The sequence below is a fragment of the Abramis brama genome, assembly GCF_963993115.1.
Source record: "Abramis brama genome assembly, chromosome: 7".
Lineage (NCBI taxonomy): Eukaryota > Metazoa > Chordata > Actinopteri > Cypriniformes > Leuciscidae > Abramis > Abramis brama.
In genome coordinates this window covers 23,778,401-23,797,983 of record NC_139969.1, presented here as the reverse complement: position 1 = coordinate 23,797,983, position 19,583 = coordinate 23,778,401, and the positions used below count along the sequence as shown (strand labels likewise).

The 19,583-nt window shown below is 37.5% G+C and overlaps 3 protein-coding genes across 3 annotated transcripts in view; 1 reads left to right on the top strand and 2 right to left on the bottom strand.

Moving 5' to 3' along the window:
- Nucleotides 1–304: 304 nt before the first annotated feature.
- lrrc8da (leucine rich repeat containing 8 VRAC subunit Da) lies at nucleotides 305–5,891 on the bottom strand. The gene is made up of 2 exons (XM_084120509.1): nucleotides 5,582–5,891; nucleotides 305–4,245 (listed from the first exon to the last, which is right to left on the bottom strand). The coding sequence occupies exon 2, from the start codon at nucleotides 4,241–4,243 to the stop codon at nucleotides 1,763–1,765; it is 2,481 nt and encodes an 826-aa protein (XP_083976635.1). The 5' UTR covers nucleotides 4,244–4,245; nucleotides 5,582–5,891; the 3' UTR covers nucleotides 305–1,762.
- Nucleotides 5,892–7,796: 1,905 nt separating this feature from the next.
- gtf2b (general transcription factor IIB) lies at nucleotides 7,797–16,332 on the top strand. The gene is made up of 7 exons (XM_084119448.1): nucleotides 7,797–7,898; nucleotides 8,904–9,010; nucleotides 9,103–9,236; nucleotides 9,321–9,467; nucleotides 14,497–14,626; nucleotides 15,207–15,488; nucleotides 15,582–16,332. The coding sequence occupies exons 1-7, from the start codon at nucleotides 7,882–7,884 to the stop codon at nucleotides 15,713–15,715; spliced, it is 951 nt and encodes a 316-aa protein (XP_083975574.1). The 5' UTR covers nucleotides 7,797–7,881; the 3' UTR covers nucleotides 15,716–16,332.
- pkn2a (protein kinase N2a) overlaps nucleotides 16,302–19,583 on the bottom strand; it is a 25,640-nt gene continuing 22,358 nt past the window's right edge. The window contains exons 18-22 of the mRNA XM_084119447.1: nucleotides 19,278–19,354; nucleotides 19,060–19,202; nucleotides 18,312–18,419; nucleotides 18,128–18,208; nucleotides 16,302–18,013 (exon numbers count right to left, since the gene is read on the bottom strand). Of these exons, the coding sequence (XP_083975573.1) occupies nucleotides 17,810–18,013; nucleotides 18,128–18,208; nucleotides 18,312–18,419; nucleotides 19,060–19,202; nucleotides 19,278–19,354 (613 nt within the window). The 3' untranslated portion in view covers nucleotides 16,302–17,809. The remainder of the gene's footprint in view (nucleotides 18,014–18,127; nucleotides 18,209–18,311; nucleotides 18,420–19,059; nucleotides 19,203–19,277; nucleotides 19,355–19,583) is intronic.

Below are 19,583 nucleotides of genomic sequence, written 5' to 3'. Positions count from 1 at the left end.
GTCCTAATTATCACACTGAAGTAACTGAAGGGCTCTGTCTTGGGCAAATTTTTCCCCAGCTGTAACTACAAACATGGTTATAAAGGTGTAGAAATGTCTTGGGGAAACAACAGCAAAGCCAACTGGAAGGGGGTGGGCAAATACTCTATAAACCAACGTGTTTGAATTTGAAATAAGGCGGCAGACAAGTTGAAACAAGTATGAAGGCAAAAGTGTGGTATTTAAATACTTGAATTTACTCAAGAGTGTGCCTGTTTGACTGTTGAGCCAAAATCAATTAAGAGTACAAAAAGCAGAAGTCAGATTCTCGTAAATCAAATTAATTTAATTTGTGATATTTGCAGGTATCGTTCTTTGTAAATATCAGTTTTTAGTGCTCAAACTACAGGTTGAAACCTTTGTACCATTGTACTTTTAAAACACTGTAACACATATTCAAACCTAATTTATACGCAACATTTAATAATAACAATCAGAAAACGGAAAAAAATAAGACATTAATCATTACATTGCAAAGGGCAGTATTACCAGATGTTCTTTGCCAAGCATGTGGCATATTCTAAGATAAAGTCGTTACGACAATGCATAAGTAAACCTCGAGCAGCTTTACAAGGTCACTGTGGTTGTAATCATGAAGTGCAGCATGCACATCCCCCCCCATCTTGCATTTCTTAGTCCTTGATAGGCCTCTTATCATCACAATACAGCAAAAAGAAAATGTATATGTTTCACTGTTAACAAAGGAAATTCAAAATACATTCTCAGACTCAAAAGTGTGTTGCAATTTTGCAGTTATTGCTAAAGAGAACATGTGAAATTTCATAACGTCTTTCATCATATCAGATCATGTCTTTTAGATTTTATAAAATGTTGATAAGCACTGCTCCTAAACTAAATCGTAAGAAATACATGATACATATAAAAGCATTTTGTTCAAAATTAAGTTGGTTTTCATAAGAAAACTGGTGCTGATAGACACTTTTGAAAATTTAGGACATTTAGGGTAACTACTGACCTTTATACATAGTTCACCCAGAAATGGTTAATCTGCCATAATTCACTCAACCTTGTGTTGTTCAAACTGTATGACTTTCTATCTTTTGCAGAACATAGTGGTATATATTTTAAAAAAAGTCCGAGTTTTTTTCAGTCCATACAATGAAAGTCTGTGGGGTAGAATGTTGTTTTGGGCCCCACTGATGGACAAAACAACAGTAGAAACATTCTTTGAAATTTCATCTTTTGTGTTCCACATTAGTAAGAAAGTCATACAAGGTTGGAACAACGTTAGGGTGAGTAAATGATGACAGAATTTTCATTTTTGTGTGCACTATCCCTTTAAAATACACATCAGTCTACATATTAAATATAGTAACTTAAATGTATATAAATAACAATAAACAATATACAAGTAAATGTGTAACAGAACATAATTTAAACTAAACATACCTGTGCTAATAGGCAAACAAAAGCAAAAACAAACCTGTTATTTGCAACGTTCCTGTTATATTTTGCAACAAATGGTTTTGCTTCCTGTCTTTGAGGCCCATTTCTAGAACATACGTTGATGACATATTAGCAGGTCCTTGAAATTTCAGCAGATTTCCAAAGAATTGAAACATCCATCATTTATAAGAGTGTCCACATTCCGCCCCTTGCATGTTCATTTATTAAATATATTTGGCTAGTTTGATTATATTTTCATCAACCGATAAGAGCGAATTATCATTAATAATGCTTAAATCCATTCTGAAGACTTCCATTAGTCACTACTGATACTTTCCTTGACCTCAAGAGGCAGCGTGTCAAAAAGATGATCCTCCACGAAGAGGAGGTTTTTCCGAAGAAGGTGACACTGGCCAAGCTGAAATGGAAGGCAATCTAAGCAGTTTCCTTTGAGCTCAAGTTGGGACAGCTGAACTAACTGCCCAATGGACTCTGGGATGGAGGTGATGCTGTTATGACCCACCAATAAAACCTTCAGTTTGGAACATTTAAACAGTTGATTAGGCAGAACTTCTACCTTGTTCCCTGTGATAGCAAAATGTTGAAGGTTGTGAAGGTGTCCAACCTCCACTGGTATACTTGAGATGGAGTTGTTGCTGAGGTCAATGTGCCTCAGTTTGGGGAGATGAAACAAAGCTGGAGGAAGGGTCTCCAGTTTATTGTGACAGATAATGAGGGACTCCAGACTCTTTACCAGGCCTATCGATGGTGGAATGGCATTGATCTTGTTGTACCACAGCTTGAGGCACACCAATCTTCTTAGGTGCTGAAAGCTGATGATTTCCTCAATGGTCCGGATATTGTTATTCTTCAAATCCAGTTCTTGCAAGTTAGCCAAGCTAAAGATGGCATGGGGGATCCTCTCCAAATCACAGTTCTGGAGATCCAAATCCACTAGGCTGGTCATCTTCTTGAGACTGTTCAGTACCAGTAATTTAGTGCCATCATTGTGAATCACCAGTTTGACGAGATGTGGTGACAGTTCTGTTAGATTTGTGGGTATTTTGTTAAGATTGCTTTTGAGATACAATGTCCGCAAGTGTCTCAGATCTCTCAGTGACTCCAAACCAATCATCTTGTTGTGTTCAGAGTTCAGGCTCCCAATCAGGTTCAGTTCCTTGAGGCTCCTCAAAAGATAAATCCATGTTGGGATTTCTGCAACATCAGTAAACTTAATGTGAAGGCATCGCAGATGGTCGCGGAGAAAAGTGAAAGCGGATTGTTCGACTTTAGCAGGGCAGTTATATAGATGTAGTTCCCGTAGGTTGGTCATCTGAGAAACTTTGGCTGAAATTCTGACCTCAGGAATAAGCTCTAACTTGAGGACTTCCAGATCGGTGAGGTCAAATACTGCATTAGGGAGTCCTGACAGCATAAAGAGGTGAAGTTCTTGTTCATCTTGAGCATTGGATGTCACATGCTGACGTAGTTTTTCAAACGTCCACTCGTGGTTAAGGCTAATTTCTCGTAGTTTGTTCTCACTGACCTCGGAGAGAAATACACCAAATCGCTTGGAGTACAGCTGATCATATTGGTCGACCATGTGTAGGAGAAACGCAAAGTCATTCTTTACATCAGGAATATCACTAAAGCTACTTTCCTCTCTGACTTTTTCAAAAGAGTACTCCTTAAGAGGTCTCCTGAAGAGCCAGTAGAGTGTATACAAACACACCAGTCCATAGAGACATATCATAGCCATGAAGGTGAAGAGAAGTTTCCTTAACATGAATGCCATGTTGTGCGTGCAAATGAATTGATCATACCCGGTCAAACTTTCGATTTTAGGATGGCATATATGGCAGAAACTGATATGTGCGGCAAATGTTGACGTATAGCTCAAAATCAAAATGATCTTCAGTGCTTTTATTGCAGTCTGAGCCACATAGAGTTTGTAGATAAAGTCACTGTCTTCGATGTGAGCTCGAAATTTTCGCACTTTCTCAAAAAGAGCCTTGGCCTGTTCTCCATCTTTTTTGTCTAAGGTGGTCAGGCTGGGAGCTTCTGCAATGAGCTTTTCGGTAGGAAACTGTACCGTTGGAGTTTCCATTAAAGGAGTAGACTGACTGCTGTCCTCTGAGGATACATGTTTTTTGTAAACCGCACCGCTTGTGAACCTTTGCTTGTTTTCCTCAGAATCTTCACAAGCGGTTTCGGACAAAGCTTTCGTCGTCCATGGCGATTCAAAGCACCGTCCCAAAATGGAAACAAAGTGTTCAATCTTTGAGCTGGTCTTTGGGTATTTGAACCAAAAATTGCTGCTTACCATCAGCATTATGGTGTGTATGAGGGCAAGGTAAGGAAAGTATTTGTTATACCATGGTAGGGCATCATGGTAGCACATTTGGTTGACAAAAATATACTGCTGATAGTCCAGGTTTGTTTTACGTCCTCTGGGTTCAGGTTGAGACTTCATACCCTCTCCTTTTAAGGGGGTAGATTGAGTGTTAAGAAGTTCATGTGCAACGCTGTCAGGAAGGTCTTTACTGGGTGTGGGTGCAGTCGCCAGAAGTGATGTGGAACATTCTGGTAGATTTTGTGCTTCCTTAGGGTTTGTGCTTTCCTCAAGAATGGGAAGACATGCCACTTGGTCTTTGGATAACTGCATAGTCCCAGAAAAGATGGCTAACATCAACATTATCACCCCAATATAATCCATGAACACATCCCACCATGGTTTCAGAATACGGTAGGTTGGCTGGATGTCATTAAGGGAGGCAACTTCAGTGAGACTAAACATCCCTGTAATAAAGAGCAGTGCAGTCAGTGCATGTTTGAACAGAACTAATTTGAGTCTTTAACTTCATGTCTCAAATGTTAATGATGTACACATTTTAAAGTCTTGGGTGTTTACTCCCAGATAAAATAAACAAATACCATATTTTAAAGAGTAGATTTAGGCTACATTTAGTCATTTAGCAGATTCTTTAATTGAAAGCAACTTATGTACAAATGTGTATATAAATGAGTGAGTTAACCAGAGTGCATGTACTGACTGTGCAGTTTGCACTATTCGTCAAATACCTGCTAGCCACATGTGGCTTCAAGTTACAACATGAATGGTCCGAACCATCTCAAGAGCGTGTAATGTTTGAAATGGCACTTCACTGCAACGTCTTACATGTTCGTGTGGCATGAAAAACACGTGTCCATAAACTTTGGATATGTTTTCTGATTCCAGGTTAAAACAGCAGCCAATTTTAGCAGCCAATGTGGTATTAATATCCCAATTCTGTTTTTAAATGTACTCCTAGTGGCATGCACACAATTCGAGTGCAGCTTTATTCGTTGCCTGCTATTTTCTCAGACTGTTGCCTGAGAAATAGAGTCTGGAAACACATAACAGCTGTTAATCATTTGTGTAGGCCATTCGGTCTGTGTTAACTATTTAAGGATTTTAAGAAATATACAAGCTAAGCCCATTATTCTGACTTTAACGTGATTACATAGCTGGTCATTCCATAAAATGAATGCCTTATGTGCCTTTATTTTGAAGGCATAGTGAACTTTTCAGGACAATTTCAGGCTTCCTCCCACACTTAAATTCACATTTGTTACATTTGTCAGTAGAGGGCGATCTTTAAAAAAAATTTTTTACAGAAAACAAGGCTATGTTTTAATTTAATGTCAGTTAAATTCTCCGTCTAAGTAACACCTTGTAGTGTCATGATAGTAAAAGGACAAATGGCTAATTTAACTACAAAACTGACAACCATGTTACTATTTTTAAGTAATTAATTCATTATTTTTATTAAATTATTATTATTATTATTAAACTTTTTTAAATAACCTTTTCAGAATGGAAATGGACCCATTTAATCGATGACCCAGTAACGTTAAATGGAAAACGTTTCCAGGTTGTTCTAAAATGGTTAATATCAGGCTAATGATACGTCTTAAAATAGAAATATTCATATTCGTATTTGCAGTAATACGATGTCAGGATCTACATATAAGGTAGATCGAGTCTAAAACGCGAACTGAACTAACATAACCTGCAACCCCAGGGAATCATATATTTCTAGGAAGCAGGAAAAAACAAGCCTCAAAGACCCAGATAGTAAAGCGGTCTACTTACTGTCTCTGCTGGTGTTCTCACTGGGATAGAAGAGCACGCACTGTTATCGTTGTCATATTGCTGTAGACGCTAGATTTGACAAAAGTTGACGTTGAGCAGGAAACGGACTACAAAAGTCAAATACACAATCGCCACCAAACAATCTTCTTTCAGCATATAATGTAATGTCCGTCAAGGAATGCACACCCTGTCCACAGAAGTCTGAACTCGGCGAGAGGTTTAAAACATGCGATTCTTTGTCCGACTTGCTCCGACTTGTAGTTCAGCAGTCAAAATGACGAAGTTGTTCCGCTCGTCAACTGCGTATCTCATTGGACGGTGACTGCGTAGCGTTTATGAACCCACCGGATAAGGTGAATTATCACCAAAAAGCCCTTTAGCCCAGAAGACGCGCCCTGTACAAAAAGCAGTGTCTTACATAAAGGTGTATTTTCAATTATAAGTGGAGTATGTGAAATATTACAATTCTGACAGCCATAACCATTTAATAATTGAGACTAACCCCGTGCAGCTCATTCTTCTTCTTTTTTCTTCTTTCTTTCTTTTATGAGGAAACTAGGACCCAGTGCAGCATTGTTTGGCTGGTACAGGGTGCAGGAAATGTCTTGGTAAAATCAACCCACCCTAAAATGTTTTTTTCAAGTTTCAGCTAGTTTGTAAGAGGAACATAGCTTTATTTTGTCTGGTTGAATCATGAACACGCTTGTTTTTCTTCCTCTTCTGTCATTTATTTTTTCCGCCCAGTGTTTTGGATGCTTTTAATCATTCTTTTTCATAAAATAACATGATATTTAATATATTTATGGCATGCACATTTATTTTCATGAACAGAAGCCCAAGGCAATGAGGAATGACATATAGATTTCTATTCTTTATGTAAGTTCAGCACATTTTCAGTTGCCATAAAAGTATCACCACTTGTTTATCAGTGTATTTGCTTCTTTAGTGCTGTTGAATGTCATTAGAAAGGTGATCCCTTTAGAGAGCTATGAGTGTTCTCACCATGGATGGTTTATAAGAGGGCCCAACCCTTGGTTTTTGAGAGCTCTACAAATGGAATTAAACCCATAATAACTTTGTTTGACACATCTGCATTATTAAGCTAAATGATTCATGAATTTAGGGATGGTATATAATTCTCAAATAGGAACTTTAAAAGCCTCGCCAGTAAACAGCAGACCAATTATTTTAAAATGAGACAAATCACGCATTTTCCATTGTAGTCATGTGCAATTCTGCACCTGTGTTATGTTTCAGTCCGGACAATGTAGTTTATTGTTCTGTACTATTTAAGAACACATTTGAGTTAAAATTACACAATTAGAGGCAAATTGTAGGCCAGACTCAAACATGTCGGTTGGGCTATAATTTATGAAATTTTAACTAGGCCTATATTTTAGATTGTGTGTGTGTGTGTGTGTGTGTGTGTGTGTGTGTGTGTGTGTGTGTGTGTGTGTGTGTGTGTGTGTGTGTGTGTGTGTGTGTGTGTGTGTGTGTGTTAAACCTTAAAAGTTTAACCTGCTTCTTCTGGGACTGTCACTTCAAAAATTATGGGTAGTTTATGCATACTATTTCCATGAATATTTTTCTCTAGTTTGTTTTAGATTAACTACAAACCTAATTTTAATACAAATAATTTTATTTGAGGAACATAGCTAATCAAATGTGAAATGTTAAAGGGATGGTTCAATTTTATCAATACTTACTCACTCTCAAGTGGTTCCAAACCGGTATTCTTTCTTCTGTTGAACACAAAAGAAGATATTTTGAAGAATGTTGGTAACCGGACTGTTGACTCACTGTAGCCATTGATTTCCATAGTAGGAAAAAAAAAATACTATAGTCAATGGGTGCCGTAAACTGTCTGGTTATAAACGTTCTTCAAAATATCTTCTTTTGTGTTCAACAGAAGAAAGAAACTCTTACAGGTTTGGAACAACATGAAGGTGAGTAAATTATGACAACATTTTCCTTTTTGGGTGAACTATCCCTTTTACATGATCAAGACACCTTAATTGAATTCCTGGAATATCAGATGAAGAGGCTACTTTATCTGAAAATATTACAAATTGAATTCCTGCATTTTAAGGTTCAAATTGCCCATTTGAAACTTTAAATTGTTAAATTGCCACATGTTGTTGACATAAAAAATTTGCCGAATCATAAATTCGTAAGTTTGTCACTTGTGGCTCTCCGTCTCCGCCGTTGTACACGTGACTTAGAAAACCTATAAATAGGGGTAGCCGGCGTCCATTGTGTTCACCATAGAGTCACTGCCGTGGACAACAGATACTAACAGTATGGCGTCAACGAGCCGGTTAGTTACATTTCTGCTGGTTTTGTTCCTCCTTGATATCAATTGTAAACGTATGGCATAGATGACCTTTGAATCTTTCCGGTGTGGGCCTCTATAGGCTTTTTGTCGAAGTTTGTTGTCATCGTGACGTGATGCGTATAAAGGAGGTCTTGGGAAATGAACACTGTCATTTTCTGCTAGCGCATGTTGGCTAGCCGTTCGCATCTCATGAAATAAGACAAAATGAGGGCAGCAAGTGATTTTGAAAGACTAGCCGTCTGAGTTGTTATTTTAAATCTGCGTGGAAGGTTGAGATATCTGTCAAAATCGAACCGAATAACAGTCGTCACAGAGCTAACAGCGCTAACTACACGTAACGTACATTAAGTAACAAGAGGGACACTTGGAAACTCAGGAAGTGATGCCGATTGATTATTTATCAAATAAATAATGCTTTTTATCTGTGATAACTCATGTCTGGATTGTAGAGGCTACAACATCTGCTGTAAAAGTCCACTGTTTAAAATAAAATAAAATAAAAAATTAAACAGCTGGAAGATTATATTTTGTTATTCTTTAATTAATGAAGACGTTATTGTGTAGTTGTAGAGTTAAACTATGGATAAATTATGAAAACACTCAAAACAGATTTTTTTTTAGTTTGATATTTTATAGATCTACAAATAATAGAACAAACCATATGGCATATTCAATAATAGTAGTAGTAATAATAATAATTTAAAACGATATGTTGGAATAAGTCTGGTTTGCAGTATTTAGAATTGCATATGTACTCTGTGGCTCTGCTGTGTTTGAAAAAATGATGCGGCAAGAACTATCTCTAATTAATCTATATAATTAAAAAATAAACTTTTCTTTTTTTATATATGCACCTGCTTTAGAAGAATGTTTGGGCATCTTCCTGTACTGTTTACTGTATCCTAATCCACAGACAAACAATTGTTTTCTCACGTCAACAGAGTTCATGTAGATTTTTCCTGACCTTTGGAATCTTGTGTGTTTCAGTGGAGACTCTCTTCCCAAGGTGCAATGCCCCAATCACCCCGATGCACAGCTGGTGGAGGACTACAGGGCAGGAGACATGATCTGCCCTGAATGTGGCCTTGTAGTAGGTATGAGTTTCCACCTGAATATTAGAGCTTTGAGTGGATGTTTTTTCATCGCTGACTTAAGACAATAAGCGTGCATTTCCTTTCTTTTGCAGGTGACCGTGTAATTGATGTAGGGTCAGAATGGAGAACGTTCACCAATGAGAAAGCAACTAAAGACCCGTCTCGTGTTGGTGACGCCCAGAACCCTCTCCTCAATGGAGGTGACCTCACCACCATGATCAGCAAAGTAAGGAACTTGTCTACCTATTGATTTTGTGTTTTGGTGTTCTCGTCATGGTTTTTTAAATATCTGTTCCTTATGCTATTTCAGGGAACAGGTGCAGCGAGCTTTGATGAGTTTGGAAATTCCAAGTACCAGAATCGGAGAACCATGAGTAGCTCTGATCGAGCCATGCTGAATGCCTTCAAAGAGATCAGCACCATGGCCGACAGGATCAATCTCCCCAGAAACATCATTGTGAGTGTTCCAGCCTACTGTTATTGAATTAGAGGGTAACGTAATTATGCAAATAATGTAATTATGCACAACACGGAAGGAGCCTCAACCAAACTAAAGAATTATTAACAATAAACCTGAATAACTACATCTTAATTATGCAACCTATTTATTTCTATCACATTTATATATTTGATATTATATTTTATAAATCAAAACTTGAGTGGTTAACTTTACATTTGTTGTTTATAAGCTGCTTTGATTGATTGATTGATTTTATTTCTTGATCAAACCGGTACAAAAAGAAAGAGACAGTAATCCAAAAGGATAACATGCTAAAGTAAAAATACTTATTTCCAGCATGGTCCTTGGTGTTACACACAGTAAAACAATAAACAGAAACACAACGGACAAGAATAAAGAAACAAAAACAAACAATATGAAGAGGAGGGTAAAAAACATCACGTAAAAACAAACTAAAACAAAATAAAAACACTATAAAGACTCTCCAAATTATCAATAACTAATTCACCCTGTCCCATAAATGTTTTTTGACCTGTGTTTTAAAAATCCCTCTTGATGATAGGAGTTTTGTAGCAGTAGGCAAACTATTCCATGCCATGATACCAGTATAAAATAAATAATTTTTAATTGCATTTGTAGCTCTAGGAACTATGCAAGAGCGGATGCTGGCCCTAGTATTATAGCCATGCTGCGTATGGACCATGTTTACGTTAGAGCATAAATATTTGGGGGCATGACCATTAACAATGTTAAACATATGATTCAACTTAAGTTGTTCTACTCTTAGATGTACAGGTAGTAGACCAGCTCTTGTAAACTCCTCCCTACCTAATGAGTACGGGAGGGTACTTTTAATAGGTACCGAATTACATAGTTTTGCAGCACTTGGAATTTGTTTTTAAATTTCGCAGTCAACTCAGAAAACCATGCAGAGCAAGCAAAATCTACATGGCATTGAATCAGAGTTAATACCAATAATTTCTTTACAGAGGAATCAAAAAGCTTTGTCTTACGATATAAAAACTTTAACTTACAGGCACATTTGGCTAAAACCTTGGCTACAATGGCTTCACCTTTAAGTGATTGATCCAATGTTAGACCCAAATATGTAACACTTGATTTGGATACAATTTCAAACCCATTACACATCACCTTTAAAGTATTTAATTTTGCCAGTTTCCTTTTTGTACCAAACAAAATTGATTCAGTCTTGCCCAGATGCATAGAGAGCTTATTGTCTACCAGCCACTGGCTGACAGACTCGAGCTCTATGCCAAGAGTATTTTCAATGTCTTTAACATGTGTAAACCCTGGGACAAGTAAAACAGAATCATCAGCATATAATAGCAACTTGCACCGTACCGCAGCTGATATGTAATTTATATATACTAAAAATAACAGGGGCCCCAGGATCGAACCTTGGGGCACCCCGCATGTTATACTCTGTGTGTCAGAGAGGGTCCCCTCAACATCACAGACCTGGGTCCTGTCTGTTAAGAAAGAAGTGAACCATATGAGTGCTGAGTTACTAAAACCCATGCACTGTAATTTAGAAATCAAAATCTTATGGTTCACAGTGTCGAATGCTTTTTGCAGGTCAAGTAATAGCATACCAACATAATTCCCTCGATCAAAATTCTGACGCACATAATCAAAAAGGTGAATGAGACGGGTGTCGGTAGAATATGCAGCTCTAAAGCCAGACTGGAGCTCATATAATAGATCATGCCTGATGAAATACTCCTCCACCTGTTCATACACAAGACGCTCAAAAATCTTTGATATAGCTGACAGGATTGATACTGGCCTATAATTTCCAACATCAGCTCTGCTACTTTTCTTAAAAAGAGGAACCACTCTGGCATTTTTCATATCGCTTGGAAAAACACCCTGACTTAAAGGACAAATCCAGTGAAAAATGAACCTAGGGGTAATTAACACATGGTTACCGAGTCGATTGTTCCCTGCGATGCGTTTTCATGAAAATCGAATGTATAGAGTTTTATCTTTAAAAACAGATTAGCTCATAACACTAGTATATGGGGCACAGAGTAAGTAAAAATAAATCGCTAGTTAATACCACTAACAATGCTCAAAATAGCCTCACGCTAACACGGTAGCATAATGAGGGTCCCTACATGCAAACCGAAGCATTGAGAACTTTGTAAGTGTACAGACTGTTTAATAAGAAGATACTTTATAAAGACAGTACATTACGCGTTTACAGACAGGATCCATCTTGGAAAACAGTCTCGACTAATCGAGTCACGAACGCCGTGCTAAGTGAGCTGGTCGATAGGAATTACGCATAGTGAAATCTAACGTAGCACGGCATTCGTGACTCAATTAGTCGAGACTGTTTTCCAAGATGACGCCTGTCTGTAAACGCGTAATGTACTGTCTTTATAAAGTATCTTCTTATTAAACTGTCTGTAGGCTACACTTACAAAGTTCTCAATGCTTCGGTTTGCATGTAGGGACCCTCATTATGCTACCGTGTTAGTGTGAGGCTATTTTGAGCCTTGTTAGTGGTATTAACTAGCGATTTACTTTTACTTACTCTGTGCCCCATATACTAGTGTTATGAGCTAATCTGTTTTTAAAGATAAAACTCTATACATTCGATTTTCATGAAAACGCATCGCAGGGAACGATCGACTCGGTAACCATGTGTTAATTACCCTTAGGTTCATTTTTCACTGGATTTGTCCTTTAAGGACAAATTTATAATATGGGTAAGAATACTATATATAACCCCTGCACTATCCCTAAGAAACCTGGAGGGGATAAGATCCAAGCCAGAGGCCTTATTCACTGACAGGGTGGAGAGGATCGCTCTTACTTTATCCTCTGTGACCGGGCTAATTGCAAATGCACCCGCAGAGACATTTTTACTTCTATAAAAAGAGTTAACAAAATTTATGCCAAATTTGTCAGAAACACCAGGCAATTTACTGACCAAACTGGCAGCAATGTTTGTAAAATAATGGTTAAAATGGCAGGCAATCAGCCGCTTATCAAAACACATCTCATTCTTAATAATAAGCCCTGCTTTTCCAGACTTAGATTTTGCCTTTGCTGTTGAATCCCATATCATTGAGAATTTTCCACAGTTTTTTAGGCTGTTTTACATTTGCACCAATGGAATCAGTATAAAATTCAGACTTAGCTTGCTGTATCTTGCAATTAACTTGATTTCTAAGATAAGCATAAGAGTTATAGTCCGCTGGGATATGGCCAAAAAATCATATCTCTGTATTTTTTGGTTAAATGGCGATATACGATATATATCTCGGTACTTTCTACGTTTTTCTATTTTGATAAAGAAAATATGCCCAATGATATCCTACAAACAATGTTGATATTGAAGGAAACAAATATAGTGAATGTAATGTAGGCTATGCAATATATTATGTGCGAAAAGGTGGTTAAAATCACATTACATTCTAACATTGTAACATTACAATCCAAAAACAAAAATAATGCTTTTTTTTTTTTATTGACTAAAGGCTAAACTAAAAATGAAAATAAAAACAAAAGCACAAACTAATTATATTAGCCTGCATTTGATTACCCCTTTATAATGGTCACTTTTATAAAAAATATACTTACTTTTAGGTTTAAAATTCCACATATGGCACATTTGTTGTCTCCAACAAATATTTTAGCAATATGTTTAGTCAGAATTATTGTGCAACTATTCTATTGTGCTCAGTCTGTGTGGCACGCATCCGCGCGGCGGCGCTCATTCACGGAAGCTTGAATTTTAGCGGAGATTCACTTGTAGAAGGCTCGCCCTCTCCTGACAGTGAAATGGACATATTTGTTTGACTTTCTAACATTTACAGATGGAGAATATAACTGTGAAATGTAAGTTAAGCACTGAGGAAAGCACAAGTATTTATCTGTCAGTCAGCAACAGTATCTGACAGGGCAAGCTGCTTTAAACTTGTTAACTGTATCTTACCAGTTATTTTGAAGCCATTAATATAAGCTTGTGTCATGTTTAGGACAAATTGTACTATGTACTTTCACTGCAGCAGCTCACACTGCGTCCTCCGCTATTTTTCAGATGTGCTCATATCAAACTACTATCGATATAAACGGTATTGCCTCATTCCATATCGTTTCTAAAAAATATAGTGATATAGTTCAAATTCTATATACCGCCCAACCCTACTATATAGTATGAATATGCTTAGTATGAATGAAATTCGGACGTACTACATCGGCCATGTTGTTACTATAACCTGGCGTACCCATAGATATCATATAATAAAGGCTAGATGTCTCGTGCGCACTGCTGGCCAATGGAGGTCGACGTCCGCACGTGGCGGCCATCTTGCCACAGGCAGCTCGCTCACTCGTAACATTGTGTTTTAATGCTGCATGTACTGCATGTAACCATAACTTGCTCAATTTTCTACCGATTTTCAAACGGTTTGGTTTGTTATAAACGTCAGAGATGTAGTTATGACACTGCATACATATGAATAATTATGTTCAATATGTTCAAGCATTCGGAATTATAGCCACGTTAATAACGTTTGTAAGAAACCAAACCGTTTGTAAATCCGTCAAGATTTCAGCGAGATAAGAGGATTTGTGTTCGTGCTGATCACTCACCTTACATCAGGTACCACAGAGCCCGCCAGAAAGCCTGCCTGTGACAAGATGGCCGCCGGTGATGCCGTTCGAGACTCCGCCGTAAGACATCTAGCCTTATATGGATATCTATGGGCGTACCAGCGTCAGTTGCGTCACTTCACTTCACTTCCATTCATAAATCCCCTCCAGTTGGCTCATGGGATAGTAAAGTGGTCATCGAATGCGCACTTCGGTATCTCGGCAGAAGTAGTAGGTCCTCCAGGGACTTTTTGCCTACTGTTTTTTGAATACTATGTATTCAGACATACTACTCTTTTGGCGTAGTGTTTTTCGCATACTATATAGTAAGAAAATATTACGATTTTGGACGCAGTGTCAGTGAAGTGGCCCTGTTTAAAAATGGTTTTCTCTGTTACAGGACCGAACAAACAACTTGTTCAAACAGGTTTACGAACAGAAAAGTCTGAAAGGCAGAAGTAATGATGCGATCGCTTCGGCCTGCCTTTACATAGCGTGCAGACAGGAGGGCGTCCCTAGAACATTTAAAGGTAAAACCTGCATTTTTTTTTTGGTTACACTTTATTTTAAGGTGTCATTGTTACAGTGTAATTATATATTTAAGTACTGTGTAATATTATTTAACAGCATGTACTTACTATAGGGTTAGGGTAGGATTAGGGTTTGGTTGAGGGTTAGTTGCATGTAATTATGCCTTATTTACTGTTATTACTATGGTAAGTACATGTAACATGTACTGGACACTGTAAAATAAAGTGTTACCTTTTTTTTTTTATGATGTTGGTGATGGATAGACTAATTTACTGAGCTTTTGACATGAAATCATCATATTAAGTATATAATTCTTTTCTGCGTTAAAACATTTGCTCCAATCCCATTTTAATATGCAGAGACAACTATAAGTGAGCCATTTGTAGGTTAATTCTGCCAAAAAGTGTGAACACTGTGGTTTTGTAACTCCATTTGGTGATGCAGAAATTGAGTACTTTACCTTTAGGATTATGCTATTAACTCAAAATATTATGCTTGATGAAGATATTTAGCTATTAATATTTAAGCAGGTATTGATATACAAGTTTGTTTAATAATTCATATCTCCCTCCACCCCAGAAATCTGTGCCGTGTCTCGGATCTCTAAGAAGGAGATTGGCCGTTGCTTCAAGCTTATCCTGAAGGCTCTTGAGACGAGTGTGGACCTCATTACAACTGGCGACTTCATGTCACGTTTCTGCTCCAACTTGGGCTTGCCCAAACAGGTGCAAATGGCGGCCACTTACATCGCCAGGAAGGCTGTGGAGCTGGACTTGGTTCCGGGGCGCAGTCCAATCTCAGTGGCAGCCGCAGCCATCTATATGGCCTCGCAAGCGTCTGCTGAGAAGAAGACACAGAAAGGTAAGAGAAAACAATCCACTCGCATATCGTGATAATCAAAAACAAACTGTTGCTTGTGTCCTTGATATATGAAGTTATTTTTCTCTCATGCAGAGATTGGGGACATTGCTGGAGTGGCAGACGTCACCATCCGTCAGTCTTACCGTCTCATTTACCCCCGTGCTGCCGATCTCTTTCCTCCCGACTTCAAATTCGACACACCTGTGGATAAACTGCCTCAACTGTAAACACCCATGTGCCCCACTCACCGCTCTTTGTACTTGCAGAATTTTTGCCCTTTTCTCTTTGAAATTTGCTGTGAGGGCACAAGCCTTTTGAAAAGACAACAGCAGGGATTCGGCAAAGTGCATAAGACACATTCCAAGATTAAACACAATTACAGGCTGTACTTTCATTTGTGTGTATATAAATTGTACATATGTCCAAGTGGGAATTTGATTGGTGGTTCCAACTGGGCATATTTCTTACTGTAACATTTTCTTTTCTAGAAAATTATTTTGTTAGCTTGTTTGCATTATATTTAGTAACTTAAATAATGAATGCTTTTCAGAAAAGCATGGTGAACATCTTGGAAACCCCAAAATCAGGTTTACAGATACCTTGAGATTTGAAAGTGTAACTCACAAATGGTTTTATTTCCCTCTTTTTTTTATTATACGAGGGGAACGGTATGAAGTGGAAGTTTCTGTTTGTGTGTTTCTGTACTCACAGTTCAGTTATTATAAAAGTTTTCATGAAACACCAGATAATGCTTTTTGAAGTGACAAATCATTTCATTAGGTCTACAGATTGTCCAGAAAGAGGCTCAAAACGTACATAATAAACATTTAATTTTTGCATTTGGGCTGACAGTTTTAGCAAAACCTGTTATTTACATCATTGTCAAGTCAAACTTCACAACTGTACCATTGAAACATTTCCTTTGCATCATGCTTAGACATAAGTAGTGGGTAGAAAACCTTTGTAAAGTCCATTTTCCCCCCACAATTTAGATAAAACATGAATATATTAGACAAAAATTAGTGCTTCCAGCTTGATAGTGTTCATGTAGTGTGGCCTATAACACACCAGACTTCAAACTAGTATCTACCCCTCCATTTGGATACACCTATGAAGCTTCAGGTGCATGTTTGAACATCTAGGGTTATTAGTATATTCATGTTGATATTTAGTGTCTAGCATGGATTCCAGTCTGTCATGACTCATGTCTATCATTTATGAGTTTTTTGTGAACAAAAGCCTATGAAATGGAAGAATTTCAGTAGGGAACAACTAGTGCTAACTCAACAAATGAGGTAATGTGATTGCCTATTAGACGCACACACTACCATTCAAAAGTTTGTGGTCGGTAAGATTTTCTTAAATGTTTTTGAAAGAAGTCTCTTACGCTCACCGAAGCTGCATTTATTTGATAAAAATACAGTAAAACTGTATTTTGAAATATTATTACAAGTTAAATAAGTTTTCTATTTCAATACATTTTAAAATGTAATTTATTCCTGTGATGGCAAAACTGAATATTCAGCAGTCTTCAGTGCTATGTATATTATTACTGACCCCACACTTTTGAATGCTAGTGTAAATCCACTGACAGCTTAAGTCTGGTTAAAAAACAATAACATGATGCTTAAACTTGACAAAAATAACTTAATGAATGAAAGAAGATACATTTCCTGTTTCAGAGCACTATGACATGTACATATATATATATATATTTACGACTAGAGTTGTTATTATGGTAGTTATCATTTGCGTTTTTTATTCTAACTAGAATCATAATGCACTAATACTGTACTGTACTGTAGGGCAGAGTATAGACTCCATTGCATAAAAATGGCTAGATGTTTTGGTAATGGTGGCAAATTGTACATTCACTGGATATCAGATACCTATTATCTCGGTCTATGGCTTTAAAATACTTTTAAATAATTAACATTGACATTTGACAGACTTTTTTAACCAGTCACATTGTAAATGCTTCAAATACAAAAATATCAAAATCAAGGCTCATCCTTCTCAGTGTAACTGATGAAATTCTGTGGCCTACTGACTTCCACAACACTAGGGGGTGCCAGAAAGGCACCTGATCACATGGTTCTCATGAGCTGTGGTTAGTTGTCAGTATAGTTAAAAACTATACTGGTCAGTTCATGTTTTTCTCAATCAGTGCTTAGGTCCAATCATCTCTGATGAAATGTCAAAACAGAAAAGAGGTTGTGGTATTCCTAAATAACACTGAAAACAAAATGGGGATATCAGCAAATGGTCTGATTCACATTATCTGCATCTGTGTGTGTAGAGGGAGGGATGCCGACACTCGGCTAACACCAGTCTGCAATATAGTCAAAGTCTACAAACAGGTCCTGCTCGTCCTGGTTTAAGTGCCGGGGTTCTCTGGGCGGTGTCAGCACTGGATCCTCTGAGGTAAATTCATCGTCAAAGTTACTAACGTCACTGGAACCTTGGATTATGGGTACAAATGGCGGCTTCACTTTCTTTGCTAATAGTCCATCCCAGTCAATATTCTGGAAAAAATAAGGTACAAATAATATTTATATTCATTGAGAGAGAGGTAAAAAAAAAAAAAAAATCTTGTAAGGATTGAAACAGTGTATGTAGCCAGATGTTTCGGAACTTACCCTGAAGAACAGATGTTTCTTCACATCCTGTGCGTCGCGTTCACCAGCTCCAAGTCGTCGCTCTGGATTCCTTCTTAATAACTGTGTACAAAGTGAAAAAAATATTGATAACGAGACTGATACTCCTACAAAATGTGTCTACACTTGGAAAATCCACACTGGTAAAGCTGCTCCTGGTACCAACCCTTCTCATAATGGAGATGGCCTCCGTTGAGAGGAATCTTGGGTAGCGAACCTCATCATTTACAATGCTGTCAAACACCTCTTCTTCATCATCACCGGGAAATGGAGACTACGGAAACATGAATCCACTTAGTCACACAGAATGCCTAAAAAAAACCTTGCTTGAGTGTGAACATTATTTTGTTGATTGTCTTCTTGTCTGGTCTGTTTTCATGTGTCAAGTAGTGTCACAACGTCATACGCCTTGAGCAGAATGATGGTTAAGAGGTACACTACCGTTTAAAAGTTTGGGGTCAGTAAGATTATATTTTTATACTTTAATTCAGGAAAGACACATTCAATTGTTCAAAAGTGACAGTAAAGACATTTATAAAATTACAAAAGATTTCCATTTCAAATAAATGATTTTCTTTTGAACTTTCTAGTCATCAAAGAATCCTGAAATGACCAAAGAACAGATTTCACAAAAATATTAAAGCAACACAAATGTTTTCAACGTTGATAATTACAAGAAATGTTTCTTGAGCACCAAATCAGCATATTAGAATATTTTCTAAATGTGAATATTTTTCGGAATATTTTCATGCGACTGAAGACTGGAGAGAAGATTTTAAAATGTATTAAATTATAAAAGTTCTTTTAAATTGTAATAATATTTCACAACATTACTTTTTTTGTGTTTTTTTGCAAACCCCTATCTTTTACACAATAGTATATTTGGAGAGATGTACAAGTAGATGAGCTCTGACCTCCCCGACAAGCATCTCAAAAATGAGCACGCCGAGCCCCCACCAGTCCACTGCACGCGTGTAGGATGTTTCGGTTAACACTTCAGGAGCCAGAAATTCTGGAGTGCCACAGAAAGTGCTCGTTCTGTCCCGGTAACCCATTCCTAACACAGAAAGAGGTAGAACATGTGCATCTGGTGCTTGTACAGAGGGCAACACAAAAACAAACATACCCTTACCTTCTTTGCAAAGACCAAAGTCAGCAATCTTGACAAATCCCTCTGTGTCAAGCAGTAAGTTATCCAACTTCAGATCTCTGAAGAATAAATGTATTAATCCTCAAATAAATAAATGAAAAACAAACATTCTTGTCAAAATTTGCATAGTTAATAGCCCCGATATACTAGTGGTGAAGTTCTTTTTCATTCTTTACTTGGAGGTAAAAAGAAAGTGACCATACATCCTAAGTGCATACTATTTAATACGTCATCACCACAAACCAGTGGTAGTTCGAAGGTGTTTAGCAGCTGGAGTGAACTTTTCTG